Source organism: Aquarana catesbeiana, linkage group LG01 (genome assembly GCF_042186555.1).
Source record: "Aquarana catesbeiana isolate 2022-GZ linkage group LG01, ASM4218655v1, whole genome shotgun sequence".
NCBI classification, from domain to species: domain Eukaryota; kingdom Metazoa; phylum Chordata; class Amphibia; order Anura; family Ranidae; genus Aquarana; species Aquarana catesbeiana.
This window is the reverse complement of record NC_133324.1, coordinates 132,188,323-132,208,673: the sequence shown is the minus strand read 5'-3', so window position 1 is coordinate 132,208,673 and position 20,351 is coordinate 132,188,323. Positions and strand designations below refer to the sequence as shown.

At 43.3% G+C, this 20,351-nt stretch overlaps 1 protein-coding gene across 3 annotated transcripts in view; it reads left to right on the top strand.

Moving 5' to 3' along the window:
* The window catches only part of AGGF1 (angiogenic factor with G-patch and FHA domains 1), a 36,825-nt gene that overhangs the window by 4,250 nt on the left and 12,224 nt on the right, over positions 1 to 20,351 (top strand). For 2 of the 3 annotated variants that reach the window (XM_073623954.1, XM_073623947.1), the window contains exons 4-9: positions 4,612 to 4,743; positions 5,688 to 5,873; positions 16,899 to 17,160; positions 17,877 to 17,988; positions 18,074 to 18,125; positions 18,452 to 18,553. In XM_073623954.1, the coding sequence (XP_073480055.1) occupies positions 4,612 to 4,743; positions 5,688 to 5,873; positions 16,899 to 17,160; positions 17,877 to 17,988; positions 18,074 to 18,125; positions 18,452 to 18,553 (846 nt within the window). Of the gene's footprint in view, positions 1 to 4,611; positions 4,744 to 5,687; positions 5,874 to 11,542; positions 11,613 to 16,898; positions 17,161 to 17,876; positions 17,989 to 18,073; positions 18,126 to 18,451; positions 18,554 to 20,351 lie in introns of all 3 variants that reach the window. The other variant, XM_073623959.1, reaches the window with a different exon arrangement.

The following is a 20,351-nucleotide window of genomic DNA, read 5'->3' as shown; positions in this document are numbered from 1 at the left end:
CAGGGTTATGGCAGCATCTAGCTGCCATAACTCCGGTATCTTTATTTACAGCAGGCGGCCAGCTTTCATATAAAAGTGATCTTGGCAGCAGATTCACCGCAGGATCACTTTTATAGGCAGTGGGAGAGGTGCCCCCCTTCTTGCAACTTCACAGAAGAGATCCAGCTCGATTGGTGGCTCTACAGGAAGCAGATTGAGGGCAAGATAACTTCCACTTGGCTCTATGCCCTTGGAGGACTAGAGCGATGTCTGATGTCACTTCAGCCCCTAGGAAGCGAGTCTGGTTCAGTTTTATTCACCGATTTAGGTACGAGTTTCTACATGAAATCGCACCTGAACCGGATAAAAAAATGCAAAATGCTCTTTTTAAAAAAGCATCACGGTCGTCCCGCAGATATGTGAATCGGCTATATATAGAGAAGGTTGCCGATTCACCGTGTCATGTGAAATGGATGCGGTTCAAAACACATCCAGTTTGCATATATGTGAACCTAGCCTTAAACTGGCACTGATGATTCCCTTTGGCAGATAGAAACAATGTTGCAAACAAAAAAAGTATATTTACGCTCACTGTGTTAACAGTCCATACTGCCTTCTGACTTTACATGGCTCTTTAAGAGCCGTGAGCGTATATACTTTATCTGTTTTACAATATTGTTTCTGTCTGTCGAAGGCAATCATCAGTGCCAGTTCATGTCCACATAGGATTGTAGATCTACTCGTGAATGAAACTGGTATCGCCCACTCTCCACATCACAGTAGTAATATATTCGATTAGCCGATTCACATATCTGCGGCACCTTTGTGGCTAATGCATCTACTTGCAACAGTAATACTGGTGTTATAGGAAATGACAAATATATACAAGTGCTCATTTCATCTCCAAGTGAGAGCAAGCTCCTGATAATTCTTTAAAGTGGAATTCCAGCTTAACCCCTAACTCCTCCTAAAACTCTCCCCTTCCTCCTCCTAACACCTATGCTAACTAATGTGTGTAAGCAAGAATGTATATACTTGCCTATTTTCAGCTTACCCAGTATATACAGTATCTCACAAAAGTGAGTATACCCCTCACATTTTTGTAAATATTTTATTATATCTTCATGTGACAACACTGAAGAAATGACACTTTGCTACAATGTAAAATAGTGAGTGTACAGCTTGTATAACAGTGTAAATTTGCTGTCCCCTCAAAATATCTCAACACACAGCCATTAATGTCTAAACCGCTGGCAACAAAAGTGAGTACACCCCTAAGTGAAAATGTCCAAACTTGGCCCAAAGTGTCAATATTTTGTGTGGCCACCATTATTTTCCAGCACTACCTTAACCCTCTTGGGCATGGAGTTCACCAGAGCTTCACAGGTTGCCACTGGAGTCCTCTTCCACTCCTCCATGACGACATCACGGAGCTGGTGGATGTTCGAGATCTTGTGCTCCTCCACCTTCTATTTGAGGATGTCCCACAGATGCTCAATAGGGTTTAGGTCTGCAGAAATGCTTGGCGAATCCATCACCTTTTACCCTCCGCTACTTTAGCAAGGCAGTGGTCGTCTTGGAGTTGTGTTTGTGGTCATGTTGGAATACTGCCATGCGGCCCAGTCTCTGAAGGGAGGGGATCATGCTCTGCTTCAGTATGTCACAGTACATGTTGGCATTCATGGTTCCCTCAATGAACTGTAGCTCCCCAGTGCCGGCAGCACTCATGCAGCCCCAGACCATGATACTCCCACCACCATGCTTGACTGTAGGCAAGACACACTTGTCTTTGTACTCCTCACCTGCTTGCCGCCACGCACGCTTGATACCATTTGAACCAAATAAGTTTTATCTTGGTCTCGTCAGACATTCCAGTAATCCATGTCCTTAGTCTGCTTGTCTTCAGCAAACTGTTTGCGGGCTTTCTTGTGCATCATCTTTAGAAGAGGCTTCCTTCTGGGATGACAACCATGCAGACCAATTTGATGCAGTGTGTGGTGTATGGTCTGAGCACTGACAGGCTGACCCCCCACCCCTTCAACCTCTACAACAATGCTGGCAGCACTCATACGTTTATTTTTTCTGGATATGACGCTGAGCACGTGCACTCAACTTCTTTGGTTGACCATGGCGAGGCCTGTTCTGAGTGGAACCAGTCCTTTTAAATTGCTGTATGGTCTTGGCCACCATTCTGCAGCTCAGTTTCAGGGTCTTGGCAATCTTCTTATAGCCTAGGCCATCTTTATGTAGAAACAAGGCCAAGGAAAAAGCCAAGCTTACTTACCGACCAGCTTGCAGACAACCAAATAAACCTGTCTAACAGTATGCGTAAAAGCAGGGGTTTAGTCTGCTTTAGTCTGCGTAAGCCACAGAGCCTCACCACGGCACCCTGGTATCTGTGGTCCCTAACACTAACTTATAAGTGTCTCCACAGTGGTAGCACATGCATTCTGATGGAGGGCAGGTGAACTGAAGGGGAGCCCACCCCTTCTTAAAGGTACAGGAGCACCCAGCATGTAGCTCAATGGCTGCGAAGATGTCAGTGCGTTGCCTGACCAATACAGAGTGATACAAAAATAGTGCCACTGCCCTCATCTATAACTGGCCATCGCAGTAAGCAGCATTGGAGGGCGACATAAGGTATAAACAAGACCAATGATAAATCCAAGGGAAAAGCTAAGCTTGCTTACCGACCAGCTCCGCTAACGCATACTGTTAAGCCTCGTACACACGATCCGATTGTTGGCCAACCAAGCGTCTGATTTTTGTCCAAAGGGCATGTGCCAGGAACTTGTCTTGCATACTAACGGTACACAATTGTCAGCCAACAAACACAAACGTATTGACGTACTACAAGGAATTTCAGCTCTTGAGCGCCACCCTTTGGGCCCCTTCTGCTAATTTTGTGTTTGGTGAGCATTGATTCTGAGCATGGGTGTTTTGTATTTTCGACTTTTGTGTGACAGACTTGTGTACTGATGATACGAAAATCGGACAACAGACCGTTGTTCGCCGAAAATTTACTAGCCTGCCATCCAACATTTGTTGGCTGAAAGTTGGACAACAATTGTCAGAAGGAGTGTACTAATGGTCAGTTTTTAGGACAACAGTCTGTCAACAGACAATTCCCTGCCAACAATCTGGTCGGGTGTACGAGGCTCTAGACAGGTTTATTTGGTTGTCTGAGAGCTGGTCGATAAGTAAGCTTGGCTTTTTCCTTTGGATTTATCCTCGGCCTTGTTTATACCTTATGTGGCCCTCCAATGCTGCTTACTGTGATGGCCAGTTATAGATGGGGGCAGTGGCGCTTTTTTTTTTTTTTTTTTTTTTTTTCAGATCCTCAGAGTTCTGTGCCATGTTGAACTTCCAGTGACCAGTATTAGAGAGTGAGAGCGATAACACCAAATTTAACACACCTGCTCCCCATTCATACCCGAGACCTTGTAACACTAACGAGTCACTTGACACCGGGGAGGGAAAATGGATAATTGGGCCCAGTTTGGACATTTTCACTTAGGGGTGTACTCACTTTTGTTGCCAGCGGTTTAGACATTAATGGCTGTGTGTTGAGTTATTTTGAGGGGACAGCAAATTTACACTTATATACAAGCTGTACACTCACTACTTTACATTGTAGCAAAGTGTAATTTCTTCAGTGTTGTCACATGAAAAGATAAAATATTTACAAAAATGTGAGGGGTGTACTCACTTTTGTGAGATACTGTACATCTTTCTTACACAGGTTAGTTAACATAGGTGGTGGGAGGGGCCACTTTTAAGAGTAGTTAGGGGTAAGCTGAAATTCCACTTTAAAAACATTTAACCAGAAGAGAAAATCCCCTAAGAATGTTTGTTTGATTTTACCCTATTCTCACAACAGCTGGTTATCTCACACAGAATGATGTGTATATATATTTTCACTGGATGAATAGCTGTACCCATTTTTTTAATGAATAGATTCCTTAAGAGAGAAGCATTACCAGATTTGTTTGGCTATATTTCGGTTACAGAAGTACATCTACTAATGTATTCCTGTGACCCCAAAAAAACACATCTAGCTAATGAGTACTTCAGAAAAATATATTTTCTCTACAGTACACTATTACTCAGAAGGTGGTGCTGGGCTCTAATAAGGTTGCAGATGTGGCATAATTTGTCTTAACGGTAATATTAAGTCTTTGTCTAGTCACTAACTACAGGCGGTCCCTGGGGGAGAACGGGTACATATTTTTTTTTAAGTGTAACTCCAGCCAAAAAAACTATTTTTAAGCTTTTTGGATAGCATAGGGAAGGGTTAACACCCCTGTAAAGTTTATTTTGCTGTCTGTGCCCCTTTTCAGAAGTCTTCACATCACTTTCTGTCCCTTTTGACTATTGGATTTTGAAAATTTTGGGTTGTTGTGGAAACAAAGATTGGTGATAAAGCTTCAGTTGAAGATAATAACTCTTACAGGAGTGAATTTCCCTTTCTAGGGATAGATTTCCTCTCACTTCCTGTTGTCTCCTTCCATTTGTAAGTCAGGTGTTTGTAGCTAGGGGACTGCCTGTATAAGCATTTTTGTGAGACATTTTTGTGAGATTGTTTTGCTGATGAAATAAGTTAAATTAAAATAAAGTTTTTGTTTTTTTCAGGGTGAGGAAGGAACATCACTTGCTGAAAGTCTAAGAGCCACTGCAGAAGCTGCTTTGTCCCAAACCGGATTTACCTATGATGAGAACACTGGCATGTACTACGATCACAGTACTGGATTCTACTATGACTCAGTATGTCCATCCTTTATATTTCATTTGCAGTCATGCAGCAGTGTTTATGTAGTGCACCCTCTGCTGGACAGCTATTGTAATACCACAGTTTTAAAGGACAAATTTAAAAAAAATAAATGCCCTTTTTTTTTTTTTTTTTTTTTTTTTTTTTGAAGCCTGGATAGCATTGCACCAGCAACTTAGCAGATCACTGATGCCATGCAGGACACCAGCAGACAGTGAGTGTAAGCTGTCTGCCTGTACATCGTACGGCCATGGTAGTTTATTGAGAACTACAAGCCAACATCCGCAAAGGATGTTGGTACTTGTAGTTCATCTATTCACAGAACTGTGGAAATGAGTGGGCGGAGGCCCGCACGGCCAAGCTGTTTTCAAAAAGTGACAGTATGGGGAACTTCTCCCAGTACTGCTATCACATGGAGACCGAGCACATGGAGACGGAACATGTTACATGTTCCACCCTAAAAACAGATGGATCATGTAACATGTTTAAGGGTGAACTTATCCTTTTAAAGTGTTTGTAAAGGTTGATGATTATATGATAGAATGCATGAAGGTAAAAAAGCGTCTGGGTGCAGCTCCCCCCTAATACTTACTTTAGCCCACTCTCCATCCAGCGATTTGCATAAGAGCGTTGGCCGAGACAGCAGCGGGAGCCATTGGCTCCCGCTGCTGTCAATCACAGCCCATGAACCAATAAGAGAGCGGGGGGGGGGGTGGGGGCAGGTTCGAGCTACAGCTTGCTATTGGAGGAACTGGTCAAGGGGGAGGAGCCAGGAGGGCCAACGGGGGACCTGAGAAGAAGAGAATCAGGGCTGCTCTGTGCAAAACCACTGCACAGAGCAGGTAAGTAGGACATGTTTGTTATTTAAAAAAAACCAGCTGAACCTTTAATGCCACTCTCAATGACCACATAAACATTTACATTTAAATTTGCCAACTAGGAATCCCAACTTTATTATGATCCATACACTGGAATATATTACTACTGTGATGTGGAGAGTGGGCGATACCAGTTTCATTCACGAGTGGATCTACAGTCCTATGTGGACATGCACACACAGCCAAGCAAAGAAAAGAAAGTGAAGAAGAAAAAACGAGAGCCAGTGAGTGCTCAGGAAGAGGACAAGGTAAGTAACAAGCTCCATTCACTTAATTATAATTGCATGACGTGGCAGAGTGTGACCCTTCAGGTGGGTAATGATCTGTATGGCCATAGGCTGCTGTATATGCTTGCTTTATTCAAGCCCGTATGACAAAGATTCAAGCGTCGCTTAGGATAATCTTTAGGGAGTGGTTATACATAAAACTGTAGCATTTTGCATCAGATCATTACATTCTAAGCTGTCGCTGTGATTTTGTTGTTTGGAGGTAAAAACTCCAGGCCTACCATCTTCCTTCAATACGTGGCGGTCCACCATTTGTATAGCACATCACACCTTTATAATCCTGCTTTTTTTCAGATCAGTGACTTAACAAGTAGTGAAGTAACACTTAAATTACATGCCTGTAGTTTACACCTCCAAAACATGTTGGCAGTCATGGCTTCAGTATGTCAATTTTTATCTAAACAGGTTCTTTTTGGTTATATTTCTCCTGTAGGTCACAGGAGTGCAGTTCGTTCTGCGCTCTTGTGACTTGTTTTCAGCCAACAGCAGGCTAAAGTCCGCTGTCTGCTGATGTCACTCAGCCGATCCAGGCTCGGGAAAGAACCCAACTATTTGGTCGGAATCCACCCAGATACCTGGGCCAGCACGTGGCTTAGCCTCTCAGCGCGTTAGCCTGAGACAGCCCCTCCCACCCCCTCCACAGCCCAGTGCTCCAGTGACTGACAGTCACGGCTCTCTGGTCAGAATGGAGGGGGAGAACTGAGTGATCAGTGATGTTTGATTGCTCAGTTCTCACTGCAGAGTTGGCAGGGGACAGATGCAGAATCAGATTGATGCTGCATCCACCTAGGGCGAGTATGATTGTTTATTTTTTTTTTTTGGAAGTCCATACTTCTCTTTTAAGACCCCATAGCCATTCAAAATGTTTGCATGTAGTGACAATCCAAATTGGAAGAGCAGTTTACTGTGCAGATGTTATATAAGGCAGATGGGATCTGAAAAGAAAACAGGTATTTGTTACTGTTTCAGTGGAGCTCAGCTGGCAGCATGCGGTCCACTAGCAGCCGCTCTGTTACAATTAAATTGTATCTAAAGCACAAACTTTTTTATTTTTTTTACCATTTTTGGATAGAGTAGGGGAGGGTTAAAACAGCTGTCTATTTTTGTTTTTCTAATTTTAGAGCAATTTCTCCTTACTTTCTGTCCTGTGGACAGGAAATGAGAGAATATATTTAGTGTGAGGGAAATCTCCTCCTAGACATTTATAACAGGAACAAGTGTTCTGGTGGCAGCTCAAAATTTTGGATTAAGGCCTCGTTCACACAGGGGTGCTACAACGTACACCTGTACAAGGGCTGTGCTTGCCGGCATGGGGATGCGCAGGTGTTCTGTTCGGCCCCGCCACCTCCTCACTGGCTGTGATTGACAGCAGCGGGAGCCAATGGCTCCCGCTGCTGTGTCTTTGCCAATGAGGAGGCAAAGACCCAGGAGAGCTTCTGATCTCATGCACATTGCTGGATCGGAATCGGGCTCAGGTGAGTATAATGTCGTGTACACATGAGCGGAATGTCCGACGGGAGCTTTTCATCGTATATTCAGATCATGTGTATGCCCCATCGGACTTTTTACGTCGAAAATTCTGACGGACCTAGAAAGAGAACATGTTCTAAATTTTTCTGATAGAACCAATTCCTATCAGGAAAACCGATTGTCTGTATGTTGTTCTGACGTACCAAAAACAAAGCATGCTCCGAAGCAAGTACGAGACGGACGCTATTGGCTATTGAACTTCCGTTTTCAAGTCTCCGTCCTACGTGTTGTACGTCACCGCGTTCTGGATGGTCGGAATTTGGTGTGACCGTGTGTATGCAAGACAGCTTGAGCGGAATTCCGTCAGAACTCTGTTGGAAAAGCCTTCAGAGTTTATTCCGACGGGAAAACCGGTCGTGTGTACAGGGCATTGGGGGGGCTGCTCTTTGAAGGCTTTCTACCCTTATGCATAAAATGCATGAAGGTAAAAACCTTCAGCCTCTCTAGAACCACTTTCAATTTGCCCAGATATACATTTTAAAACAATGTAATTAGTCCTTCTACTTTTGGTCGTCTACCGACAGGTTTACCTTTTAAAAGAGCATTTTGACATGCAGCAGTTTATTAAGTAAACTGACCTTTTTCAGCAGAGTCTGAAATAGATTTTCCTGCTGTGGAGTTAGGGATTCAAGTAGGCTCAAAACTACTTCTTTTTTTTTTTTTTTTTTTTTTTTCCATTTACATTTGACAGATTTGCTTTTGAGATGAAATTCTAGTGGGATTCTCCCTTACATAGATGAGATTTTTATTTTATTTTTTTTACTTCCTGTTGTGCCTCCAGAACAGGCTGTTAGAGTAAATAGCCCCATGGGGACAGACACAGCAATACAATCCTTACAAAAACTTGAAAAAAGAATTTTGGCTGGAGTCTTTCATGGTTTTTCTTCATTAGCCACTAGTGCTTGTCATTTGTTGGCATAATATTGGTATCAGAAATGTATTTCTATTTTGTACACAGACACTTCTCGTAATAACATTATTGGCCCATCCAGTGTTTTGCTGGCCATAGCTGCCATTAGAAATAATAATAATCATCGTAGTATTTGACCCACTGATATGAAATAAGGTTCACCAAATCAAACATATGTGCAACAACACTGGTCTGTCACAATTGAAATTGTAATTGGCGGGTGATTGTTTTGAGAATGAGTAAAGAATATATATTGTATATATGACCAGCATGAATGTTTTTGTTGTAATAAATACCAGTATTATTGTAATTGTTAAACTGTGTGAAGTGCTTCCCACATGGAAAGTTGAGCTCTTCCAGCACTAAATAAAAAGGATATATACTATAGAAGGATGACTTACTTTATTTTTTCACAAGAGAAAAGTCAGCTTGTGTTAGGCCCTCATAAAATGTTCATGCTTCAGTATCGTATATCCTACCAGTGTTTGGCACTTGGGATTAGGGTAGCTTGCAGATCGCCCTTTTTTCAGGTCAAAAAAATCTCCCATGTTTGGGACTCTATGGACCAACAGAGAATTAAAGCTCTCCATATGTTTAACAATTGTTCAAGAAAATGCTTCTCGCTTCCCATATACCAAGTTTATTGCACAAAGGAACCTTTTTCAGATCATACAGTTTAGAATGAAATTTGCTATGAAACGTGCATGAAAAAAAATAGTTTTTTTTATACATAAAATAAACCTGTGGCAAACAGGCATTGTGTAAATGTAGTGCCACATCTGGTTGTTGAAAACTTACTACCATCTGGTAGTTGGAAAAGGGCTAGTTTTGACATGCAGCAGACCCCCCCACCACCCCAAAAAGTGGTCCGTGGTGGATTGCTTTTCAGAGGGCATTTGACAGTTTTAACTCCCACAAAAGCTAAAATCACCATGCTGCAACAGCATGCCTCACACACAGTTGCAGGGCAGTTACTGTGCAGCCCCATACATTTGAATGGGTCACATTTAGAGGTGGTACTGCCCTTCGAATGTGACATGGAGTTTAATTTTAGCTGTAAAGCCGCAGCATGTGTACAGCTAAGAGCGTCTACATAAAAAGATGATATATTTACCTGCTCTATGCAATGGTTTTGCAGAGTGGACCCTTACCTCCTCCTTCTGGAACTAGTCCCCCCCCCCCCCCAGACAGTGCTGCGTGCTTCCGATCCTAGCTGTGTGCATCTATAGACGCACACAGCGTAGTTTAGCCTATGGCTTCTGCTGCAACCTGTGGTCCCTATGAGACCAGGAAGAGGGGACTGCGCTGGATTGTCAGGTAAGCGTTTAGGGATGGAGGGGAAACAAGTAGGTTGATGTTTCTTTAAAGTAGTTGTAAACCCTTCCATATACCCAGTGAAGTGACTGCCCTCAGTTGATACACAGAAATGAAACAAATCCTCTACATAAGTTGAACTTGTTTATCAACAGCCATCTTTCCCCTACATGTATTTAAAGTGCAGAATTTAAACAGGATCTCTCTGCACTGAAAACCGTGGGTCATAGAGCTGAAGTTACATAAGTGAGGAGAGCTCTGAGAGCTGATTGGAGGGAAGGGACGCATCCCCCCCCCCATACAGCTCACAGGAACAGAGCTAAGGCTGTCAATCAGCTGGAGCTCCCTCCCCTGTCACCATTTTTATCTTGGTGTCTGGAAAACTTGTAAGAAGTGACTCGTGCCTATAGCAGAGGAACGAAGCAGAGGACAGAAATTCCAGTTAGTGCTCTGGGTTAAGACAAGTGCACACTATAGAAGGAATACTTTGTTCATATTTTATGTTTGAGCTTTGCATTAAACGGTAGTAAAGTCCCCATGGGTATGCAAAAAAATTCTCCTTCTGCAGATTTAAAGTGGAAGTAAACCCTCACATATACCCAGTGAAGTGAACAGCCTCAGATGATATGCAGAGGTGAAACAAATCTCCCTACATAAGTTTTACATGTATATCTGCTCTCTACAGCTTTATATACTGTTTAGAAAGTGCACATTGTGTTAGGAGATTTTCTCTTCCTGGTTAGCACTACAGTGAAGCCTGGGCATACAGCCAAGACAGCTGATTGGAGGAAAGGCACACACCCCCTTTCCTCATAGGTAGAGACTTTTAGAGCTGATAGTTGAATCATTCAGGGCTCTGCTAATCTATTTATAGCATCCTCCCCAACACAAAACTCTGGCTGCTTTTACCATATGTGACTGAGAACTTGTCAGAAGTTATCAAGCTGATAACAGAAGAATGGAGCAGGAGACAGCTACAGGACATAGGGCTTTGAAGAAAGATAAAAAAAAAAAAAAAAACACTGCAGATATATATGCCCAGTTCAAATGATGAATCGGGTTTACATCCACTTTTTAAGTCCTAATATACTAGTATGCAACATATATTATGACAGACTTACTTGCAAACAGAGCCCTCCAGCGTTGTCTTGGCTCACCTGGTGCTTCCATCTTCGCCCAGTCTTCCTTCTGGGTTTCGTAAGATCGGTCACCTGAATGGCCCGGCCGTGGTGATGTCAGCGGCACATGGAGCGGGAAGTAAATGTAGTCTGAGTTGCGCATGCGTAAGCTCAGATCACATTAACACTGACAAGAAAGGGGGAGATTTATGGCAGAAGAGACCTCTAGGGTCTCCTCTGATAAATAAACCCTGCCTGTCAATGGATTTTTTAATTTTGACTTCCACTTTAAGCTAAAAAATGTTTAGACTTTAGAACCGCTTTAATTACTGCACTAATTGATTATCTATAGCAATGCTTGAATCTGTCTGCCACAGGCAGAACAAAGTAAAGTATCTCAAGGCCAGTAATGACTATAATAAAAGGAAATCGAATTTTGCAGATTTGGTTTTGCTGCTTACCCCATATGCAATCTAGAAAATATGTTGTCCAAGGGCATTATCCTGCAATTCATTTTCTCATCCTGTCACTCAGCAAAATACATGATTGTATAGGCTAGATTGCGTTTTCTGATTATTGCCAATGGAGGGCTTACTTAAATTTATAGAAAATATTAGAGAAAAAAAAAAGTGATTACAGATAAATATGATCTGTACATGTACATAAAAATACACAGTAATTCTCCAGGCCCTGATCTAAAAGGTTGCAGACTTCATTTTAATCACCTTGAGCTATGCTGACTATTGTCCTGTATTTAGGTACACATCTTGACAGAAAACATGGCTAGCTTAAGGATTTCTCGTTATGGACACACCTCATCTTATAAAGGTAGAGTTTATTCTAGTTATTTTTTCTTTTTTTTTTCCTCCACAGAGATATATTTTTTTTTTTTATTCATATTTTATAACAGACATACAGGATAGTACACGCACAAAGAGGATAACAAGGTTTAAACAGTGATCTGGTATAAACATAGCAAGTGGACGTTCATGCCGCGTACACACGGACTAGGTCTGGTGGACTTTCTGACGGACTTTCCGAATGAATGGACTTGCCTACACACGATCAACCAAAGTCCGACGGATTCGTACATGATGACGTACGACCGGACTATAACAAGGAAGTTCATAGCCAGTAGCCAATAGCTACCCTAGCGTCGGTTTTTGTCCGTCGGACTAGCATACAGACGAGCGGACTTTTCAACCGGACTCGAGTCCGTCGGAAAGATTTGAAACGTATTTCATTTCTAGGTCCGTCGAACTTTTGGAAAAAAGTCCACTGGAGCCCACACACGATCAAATTATCCGCCGGACCAAGTCTGCCGTAAAGTCTGCTCGTGTGTACGCAGCATCAGAATTCTAAGGTCAAGTGTTCCAACTCGAGAAGTGACTTGCTATGGTGAACCATGGAGAGATAGGATTACTTTATTTGGGGGTACAAAACCACTGGGTGAGATACAGCCTTTATATACCAATAGGGGGTCACAATGGCTCTTGGACTGACTTTGCGCTAAGAAAGCTGAAATGCATTACAGACAGAATCATATGGGTTTGCTGTGGACATGAGTTGATCTCTAAGCCGCACTGCATTCCGGATGGGGTCATTATTTGATCTTTATGGCTTTTCAGTCTTCTGACTCCGTGTTTTTTTGTTTTTTTTTGTTTTTGGATCGAGTGGTGAACCCAGTGATAGTTTTTGTTTTGGGCAGTGTTCTGTGGGTACAACTGTCTTGGATGGGAATTTTTCCTCAGTTTGGGAACCTCTGCAATATCTCTGGGACAGAAAATGGTATACGGATAGCATTAAGTCTAGAAGGGGTTTTAACCTTCCCTAATTTATCCAAAAAAAAAGTTTTGTACTTTCTCACTCTTTCCATAGCTAAGCCTTCTGTTGGTATCTTTAAATTTGACCTGCTTCCAGGAGTGACAGATGCCTGCATCTCCCACTGTGTGCTTTGACTTCACTCTGCCATTCTATGTTGCTGTAGGAGGACACAGTAGTGACATATAGGCCAGCAGGAGAGACCATTGAGCGTAGTAGGGTACATGGGCATCTGACACACCTGGAAGCATTGGATCCTGAAAATTCTGCTGGAGGTGATAACTCTTGAGAGAGTTAGGCCTCATTCACACGAGGCGGACTCCATTTCCACGGAGCCTGCCTCGGTCCGCCGGCTCAGCGGGAGATCTCTCCGTTGATCTCCGCTGAGCCGGCGGATGACAGGTCCCTCTCTGCTCACTGAGCGGGGAGGGGCTTGTCAGGCGCCGCTGCTTCCTATGAAGAGATCGGATGAAAGCATGTCCGTTTTCATCAGATCTCACCCGATCCGATCCGCCAGCGACGAATCTGGACCTAGGGCCATCCGTCTGCTTTTAGCGGATCGGATGGGGTCGGATGTCAGCGGACATGTCTCCGCTGACATCCTTCGCTCCACAGGCTAACATGGAGCGCCCATTCAGGTCCGCCGTCAACTGACAGGCGGTCCTGAACGGCCCGATCGTGTGAAAGGGGCCTTACTTTAAAATATCTCAATATTTAAACAGTGTTTAATGCCATAATGTGGTAATATGCATCACATATTATCATGTTATGACAGACGTACCTGGCATAATGTGCCCTCCAGGACTGTGCTGTCATTGATCCCACGGGTCCCGGGTGCTTCCATCTTCACCCGGTCTTCCTTCCAGGTTCCATCTCTTCGGCTGCTTGACTGGCCAGGCCTCGATAATACCACTTCTGCACATGCGCATGGGAGTCACTTCACCACTGCACATATCGACCCTACCTGTCAGCAACTTTTTATACTTTTTTTTTTTTTTTTTTGTTTTTTTAATACCATTGTCAGGGGTACTGTCCTAAGAGATAAATAGGTTGTTGCATATAAATATTAAAGTCAGCCCTTAAACACTAGCCAACCAGCGACGTACCTCGCTAGACTTTAAGTGGTTATACTGGGATTATGCTGGGATTATGCAACCCCCCCACAGCATCCTTGGGCTGTCTTGCGCTTCTGCCAGCTGATCATAGAGGTGAACAAAGACTGGAATGGATTTGATCACCTTTATGATATAAAAACACGGAAGCAACAAGCTTGCATCACTTAGTTTTCACGGAAGTAAACCGTGACATTTTTAAAAATGAAAAGCATTTGATCACACCGATCGTGATGTGATCAATTGCTTTTAAGGGCAGAGGAGGATCTCTCCATAAAGAGTACCTGTCACATGCCTATAGCTGTGTCAAGTGATGTTTTACATTCCTTGTGACAGCAATAAATTAAAAAAATAAAATTAAAGCAACAGTGTAAAACTGGAAAAAAAAAAAAATTAAACATTTTTTAAAGTGCCCCTGTGGACAGCAATCATCGCACGCATGTCCGTTCATGTGCAGTAATTCTAGCACAAGATCCCCTGTGTAAATCTAAAGTGGAAACCTGTAAAGGCTTTTAAAGCGTCGCCTATGGATAGTAAAATGTGTTTGCTGCCATTGCACGGGCAATTGCAATTTTAAAGTGTGACCTGTTTGGTATCTTTTTACTTGGTGTAATATCATCTGTTATATTTTACAAAAGAATTGGGTTATGTATTGTGTTTTTGTTTTTTTTTTGTTTTTTTTGCATTAAATTTCAAAAAGAAAAAAGCCTTTGAGAAAGCGCTGCACAAATACCGTGTGACGTAAACAATTCCAACACCCAAATTATTCTCTAGGGCTTAAAATATATATATGTGTGTGTGTGTGTGTGTGTGTGTGTGTATATATTTATAATATTTTTTAGTTTGGGGGTTCTAAGAAATTTTCTACCAAAAAATACTGATTGTTACATGTAAACAAAGTGCTAGAGAAGGCCTGGAGGTCAAGTGGTTGTAAACCTCAGACATGAAATATGAACTATTTGTCTCTAGCCAAAGCGCTGAGTGTGATTTCTCTCTGCTGCATCGTTCCTCCGTTATCTGTATGAGTCACTTTTGACAGATTTTCATAACACAGGAGCTAAAAAGGTGACAGGGGAAGGAGCTCCATCACACAGCCTGTGACTGATATCTTCAGCTCTGTTCCTATGTGCTTTGTGAAGGGGAGTGTGTCCCTTCCCTCCTCCCAGCTCTCCTTGCTGAGCTTGTGTGATTTTCTTTTTTTCCACTGCGGGTAAAAAGAAAATTGCTCAATTCCTCCTTCAACACAGTCCGTGTTGATGGGGGAATCCCTCCCGCTGTGCTATTGTATTCTTCAAGCAGGAGCCTTCCCTGCTGGAAGAACATGACTACTGATAGTGGTTATAGCTGCCAGTAGTAATCTCATGTAAAAAAATCGAACAGGCTGGTTGTACTAAAGTCGATCAATGGATCAACTTTTGGTTCAACAAGTCTGCCCATAGATGGATGCTGAATCCACCGAGATTTGATCCATCTATGGCCAGCTTAACTTCAGATCCCGGCCCCCTGCTTTTCGGAGCTGAGAGATCGTGTGTAGATTCTGGACTTTAAATGTATTGTGGAGGACAGATGGTTGCAGATAAACGGGCACAACTTATGTAGGAGGCTTTGCTTCATCTGTTTATCACCTGAGGCCAGTCCCTTCCCTTCTTTTACTGTTAATTTTGAAGGGTGTTGTTTTAAAAAAAAAAAAAAAAAAAAAACCCTCTTCCAGTTAGTACTATCCAGTGACCAGAGTCCTGACCCCATGAACTAGAGTTGTCTGAATTCCTATTCCTATAAGTAAATCGATTTCTAAGGTCGTTTTCAGTTTGGGGTTTTTCATATAAAGAAAGACAAATTGGGGGACACCACTGCTGTGCTGCATTTAAGGTTTTTCTTTTTTTTCAGTGAAAGTTTGGTGATTTGTTTAAATTGCTGCCATATAATATCCATGTTGAGCATTTTTTGTAGTATAGGCCCATTGACTTTGGTTTCTCTGAAGGGAAATATAATGGATTTTGTTAAGTTTTATTTGTTTAAAGTATATCTAAAGATAGAGTGGGGAAGGGTTTCACTTTCTGTTGTGTCTATGGCCTCTTTCACGTGGGCTGTCCGATCAGTTGTGGTGTGTGTTTTTTTTTTTTGGCAGACCTGATCATCAAACCTTCCATTAACCCTTATGGAGCTGCGGATGTCAGCGGTGACATGTCAGCTGACATCTGCCTCTATCTGATCCAATCCTGTCCATGAAATCCAGACAGATGGTGGTCCTATTTTCCATCCGTCTGGTGCATCGGATATGGTGGGATGAATACGGACAGGCGGTCCATATTTAATCTGATCTGCCCATGGAGGAGAGCGGGACTGTGTCCATCTCCGGTCTGCTCAGTAAGCGGAGACAGACCTGTCAGCCTGCTCAATGGGGATCAGCAGAGTCTGACAAACGGAGGCAGCCATGTGAAAGGGGCCTATGGAAATCTCCCCAATAGATAAAAGTTTAAAAAAAAAAAAAAAAAAAAGTCTGGACAAGTTTGTGGTTTTATTTTTTTATTTATTTTTTTAACTTTTGAAAAAATTTAAAACTAGAAAATATAATATACCTTCCTATCTATTAAATTGGTTGTGAACCCTCCTGCGTCACTTTTTACCTATAGGTAAGCCTAGAATAAAGCTTACCTATAGGTAGTGGAAATATCTCCTAAACGTGCAACGTTTAGAAGATATTTACCTTGTAGTGCGCTGATGATGTCATCGGCGCATGCGCTGTGAAGAAACAGACCTCCGTACAGTTTCTTCACTCGTATTTTCCGTGACTGACGGCTCCCGGCCAGTTGCAGAGCTGGAGTCCGCGTCCCCGGAAGGAAGGGGGGTGAAGATGGATGCTTCCACTAACGGGTACAGCACGGGCTTCGATTGCAGGTAAATGCCACATAATGGGCTAGTATGCGATGCATACTAGCCCATTATGCTTTAGCCCAGAGTATGCTGTCACTGTAGCGCTTACCGCCTCTTATCCCTAACTCAGTCACACACTGAGGCTAATGTTGCTCAGTACAATATGATATAAAATGCCTCTCTGTGAAGTGATTGGACCAGTGCTGGGAAAGCTCAACTTTCTTATAATTGGTTAGCTTTATATGATTAGTTCTCTTTTTATGTTTGCCATAATTTTTTTCCTGAGCGTTATCCCAATTTTTCCAAGGCTTCAAAGGAGATGAGAGAGTCCTTCTCCTTTAGTACAGAAAATGACAGAGTCTGTCCATATGAAAGGGAAGAGCCTGCTAGTGGAAACAAGAAGCTCAAGCTGAGCAGTCAGGTGGCAGAGTCCAGTACCAGGGAGAGCTCCTCTTCTGTAGATGACAGTGAACCAGAAGAGGGCGAGCTCACAGACTCTGAGAAGACCTCCAGTGATGAAGAAATGTCCAGTGCAGAGAGTGCCTCTACTCACAACTCTGACACTGAAGGTGATCATGATTACAGTTCTGACACTATGAACGTTTTCTTAGCTAAGTGATGGCTGTTTTTTTTTTGTTTTTTTTTTATTGCATGTTTTCAACTAATTCAGGCTAGAGGGAGTCTGTCCTCAATGTCATATTCTTTTGAAGTTTAGTTTTACATTTATTTATTTTTTTTCTTATTCAATGTATTTTATTGAAGTTTATAATCCAGAATTGGGAAATGTAAACCATCATGTGGAATTACTGCCAGAACACGCTGATCAGCGCTCACAGCCCTTGGCTGCAGGCGCTGATTGTATGCTGGCTTTCCTGCATGCCCATTCTCTGACATGCTGCTGTACACACTGGCTGAATGTCGTCTGGTTTCTGTTAAGACTGCAGCATGTAAGGGGGCAGTTCAGCACCCATGCTTGTCTAAAAATGAAAATTGTGCGAACAAACAAAACATTTTGTTTCCTTTTAGCAGCCAGTCCTGGTCTATGTTTTATTTTCAAGTCTGCATTTAATCAATTATATTTGAAACCTGATTGGTTGCAATGGACAGCGAGAAATGTTCATGTTGGGCACGGTTGTACAGTATATACATGAGGGTCCTGGTGTTTTCAAATGGAGAGGGTTGACATTTCATTTTGGCAATGGCAAAGCCAGGATTTCTTTCATTCTAGTTTTCTGTTAACCTATGAAACCTCTGAAGAGAACTGATATCCCATATTCTTGTGCAGACACAGAGCAGATCTGGCCTCCATGTATTCGGGTAATAGTGGTGCGCTCACCGGTGCTTCAGAAAGGATCACTGTTCATAATTACAGCTGTAAAAAGTGCCACCATTGGGAGGTAGGTAGAGCTTGGGGGGGGGGATTGAAGGGATAGTGTGTGTGTGCTTGGGGTGAAATAAAATGTTTTTTATTTCCTTCTTTAGAGAGAAAGACATGGGGCATACAATTCGCATCCCCGAAGTTGGTGTCAGTAAAGTAAGTAGTGTTCTCATTACTACTGTGAATTGTGAATTCTCTCACCAATGCACTCTAACCCATTCTAGGAAGATGACCATTACAATCTGGTAACTCAGGGCAGCACCAGACACTTTCCTTCTTCTTTTTTTTATTTACTTTTTTTTTTTTTTTTTCCCAGGCGAGACCATCTGTTTTGTTTATTTTGGGTGTGCACAATTGCAGTCATATCAAATCCTACCACAATATCCTTTATCCTATCGATAGACTTATAGATATAGAAATGCATGTGCTTTCGTTTCCATAGTAAATGGTAACTCAGACTTTCTTTTTTTTTTCCCCATCAGTTTCATGCAGAAGTGTACTTTGACCACAATTTACAGAATTATGTACTTGTTGATCAAGGCAGTCAAAATGGTACAGTCATCAATGGTAACCAGATCCTGCAAGTAAGTGTGTTATCTATTTAAAGGGAATGTGTTTTTGTAATGCAAAGATTGTACATAGTTAATATAATGCTAAAGCAGCTAAAATTAAAATTGACCCAAAACTATTATAGTTTAACTTTTTAATTCAATAATTTCTAAATGTGTATATTAAGCAGAAATGTGCAGCACTGTGAACATGAGAGGTGTGGTAAATACTGCTCTAGGAGCATATACTAGATGCTTGGATATGTATGCCGTAGCTATATTGCAGTACACACCTCTGATTTTGGCACTGCGTTTAGATGATACATTCACTGCCACATACTCAGGCCCGGATTTACTCCCTTTGCCACCCCAAGGCCGGGTCCTTCATTGCCGCCCACCCACCCCCCCTGCAAGGGGTAAGGATTTTTTGCTGGCAATTTTTCAGGGCAATGGCTGGTGTTAGTGCTTCAATCAGCACCATGGTTGGTATGGTGTCAGGATGATTGAAACGCATTATTTCTATCATTACATTGTAATATAAAATGAAATAGTTCAACTCACCATAATGCAGAATCATTGGGAGCCCTGAGCGTGTCACTTGCCACCATCGCTTGTCACTTGCCATGCTGCCTGCCACCAGATGGGGATTTCACTTGCCACGCTGCCTGCCACCAGATGGGGATGTCACTTGCCACGCTGCCTGCCACCAGATGGAGATGTCACTTTCCACGCTGCCTGCCACCAGATGGAGATGTCACTTTCCACGCTGCCTGCCACCAGATGGAGATGTCACTTGCCACGCTGCCTGCCACCAGATGGAGATGTCACTTGCCACGCTGCCTGCCACCAGATGGGGATGTCACTTGCCACGCTGCCTGCCACCAGATGGAGATGTCACTTGCCACGCTGCCTGCCACCAGATGGGGATGTCACTTGCCACGCTGCCTGCCACCAGATGGAGATGTCACTTGCCACGCTGCCTGCCACCAGATGGTGATGTCACTTGCCACGCTGCCTGCCACCAGATGGTGATGTCACTTGCCACGCTGCCTGCCACCAGATGGAGATGTCACTTGCCACGCTGCCTGCCACCAGATGGGGATGTCACTTGCCACGCTGCCTGGCTGCCACCAGATGGGGATGTCACTTGCCACGCTGCCTGGCTGCCACCAGATGGGGATGTCACTTGCCACGCTGCCTGGCTGCCACCAGATGGGGATGTCACTTGCCACGCTGCCTGGCTGCCACCAGATGGGGATGTCACTTGCCACGCTGCCTGGCTGCCACCAGATGGAGATGTCACTTGCCACACTGCCTGGCTGCCACCAGATGGAGGAGGGTGGAACAGTGGTGTGGGCAATGAGACATGTCATCTCTCTCCCCCGCTGCTGCCCCACTGACATTACTGGTCTCCTCCGCGGCCTGGCAGCAAAGGCGCCGCGGCACACAGGTTGGAGACCTATCTTTTTAAAAATCGTGCCGGGCGGCGCAATCACGCTACTGTGCATGCACCGCCCAGCCGAGCGCCTACGAGCTTTCCTGAGCCTGGCCGGCTTCGGAACGGCGCATGCGCAGTAGTGGGCGGCTCACGGCCATCTTTTCTACGGGCACCGGTGCCCCTAATGGACATTAACGGGCAACCTGAAAGGGGGGGTGGCCACGAAGTCGCCGCAGGAGTGGCGCCGCCCCTGCACCACTGCCGCTCCGAGGCCTGGCCTCAGTGGCCTTGTGGCAAATCCGGCCCTGCACATAATAAATAAATAAATAAATAAATATATATATATATAATATATATATATATATATATATATATATATATATAATTTCCTTTTTA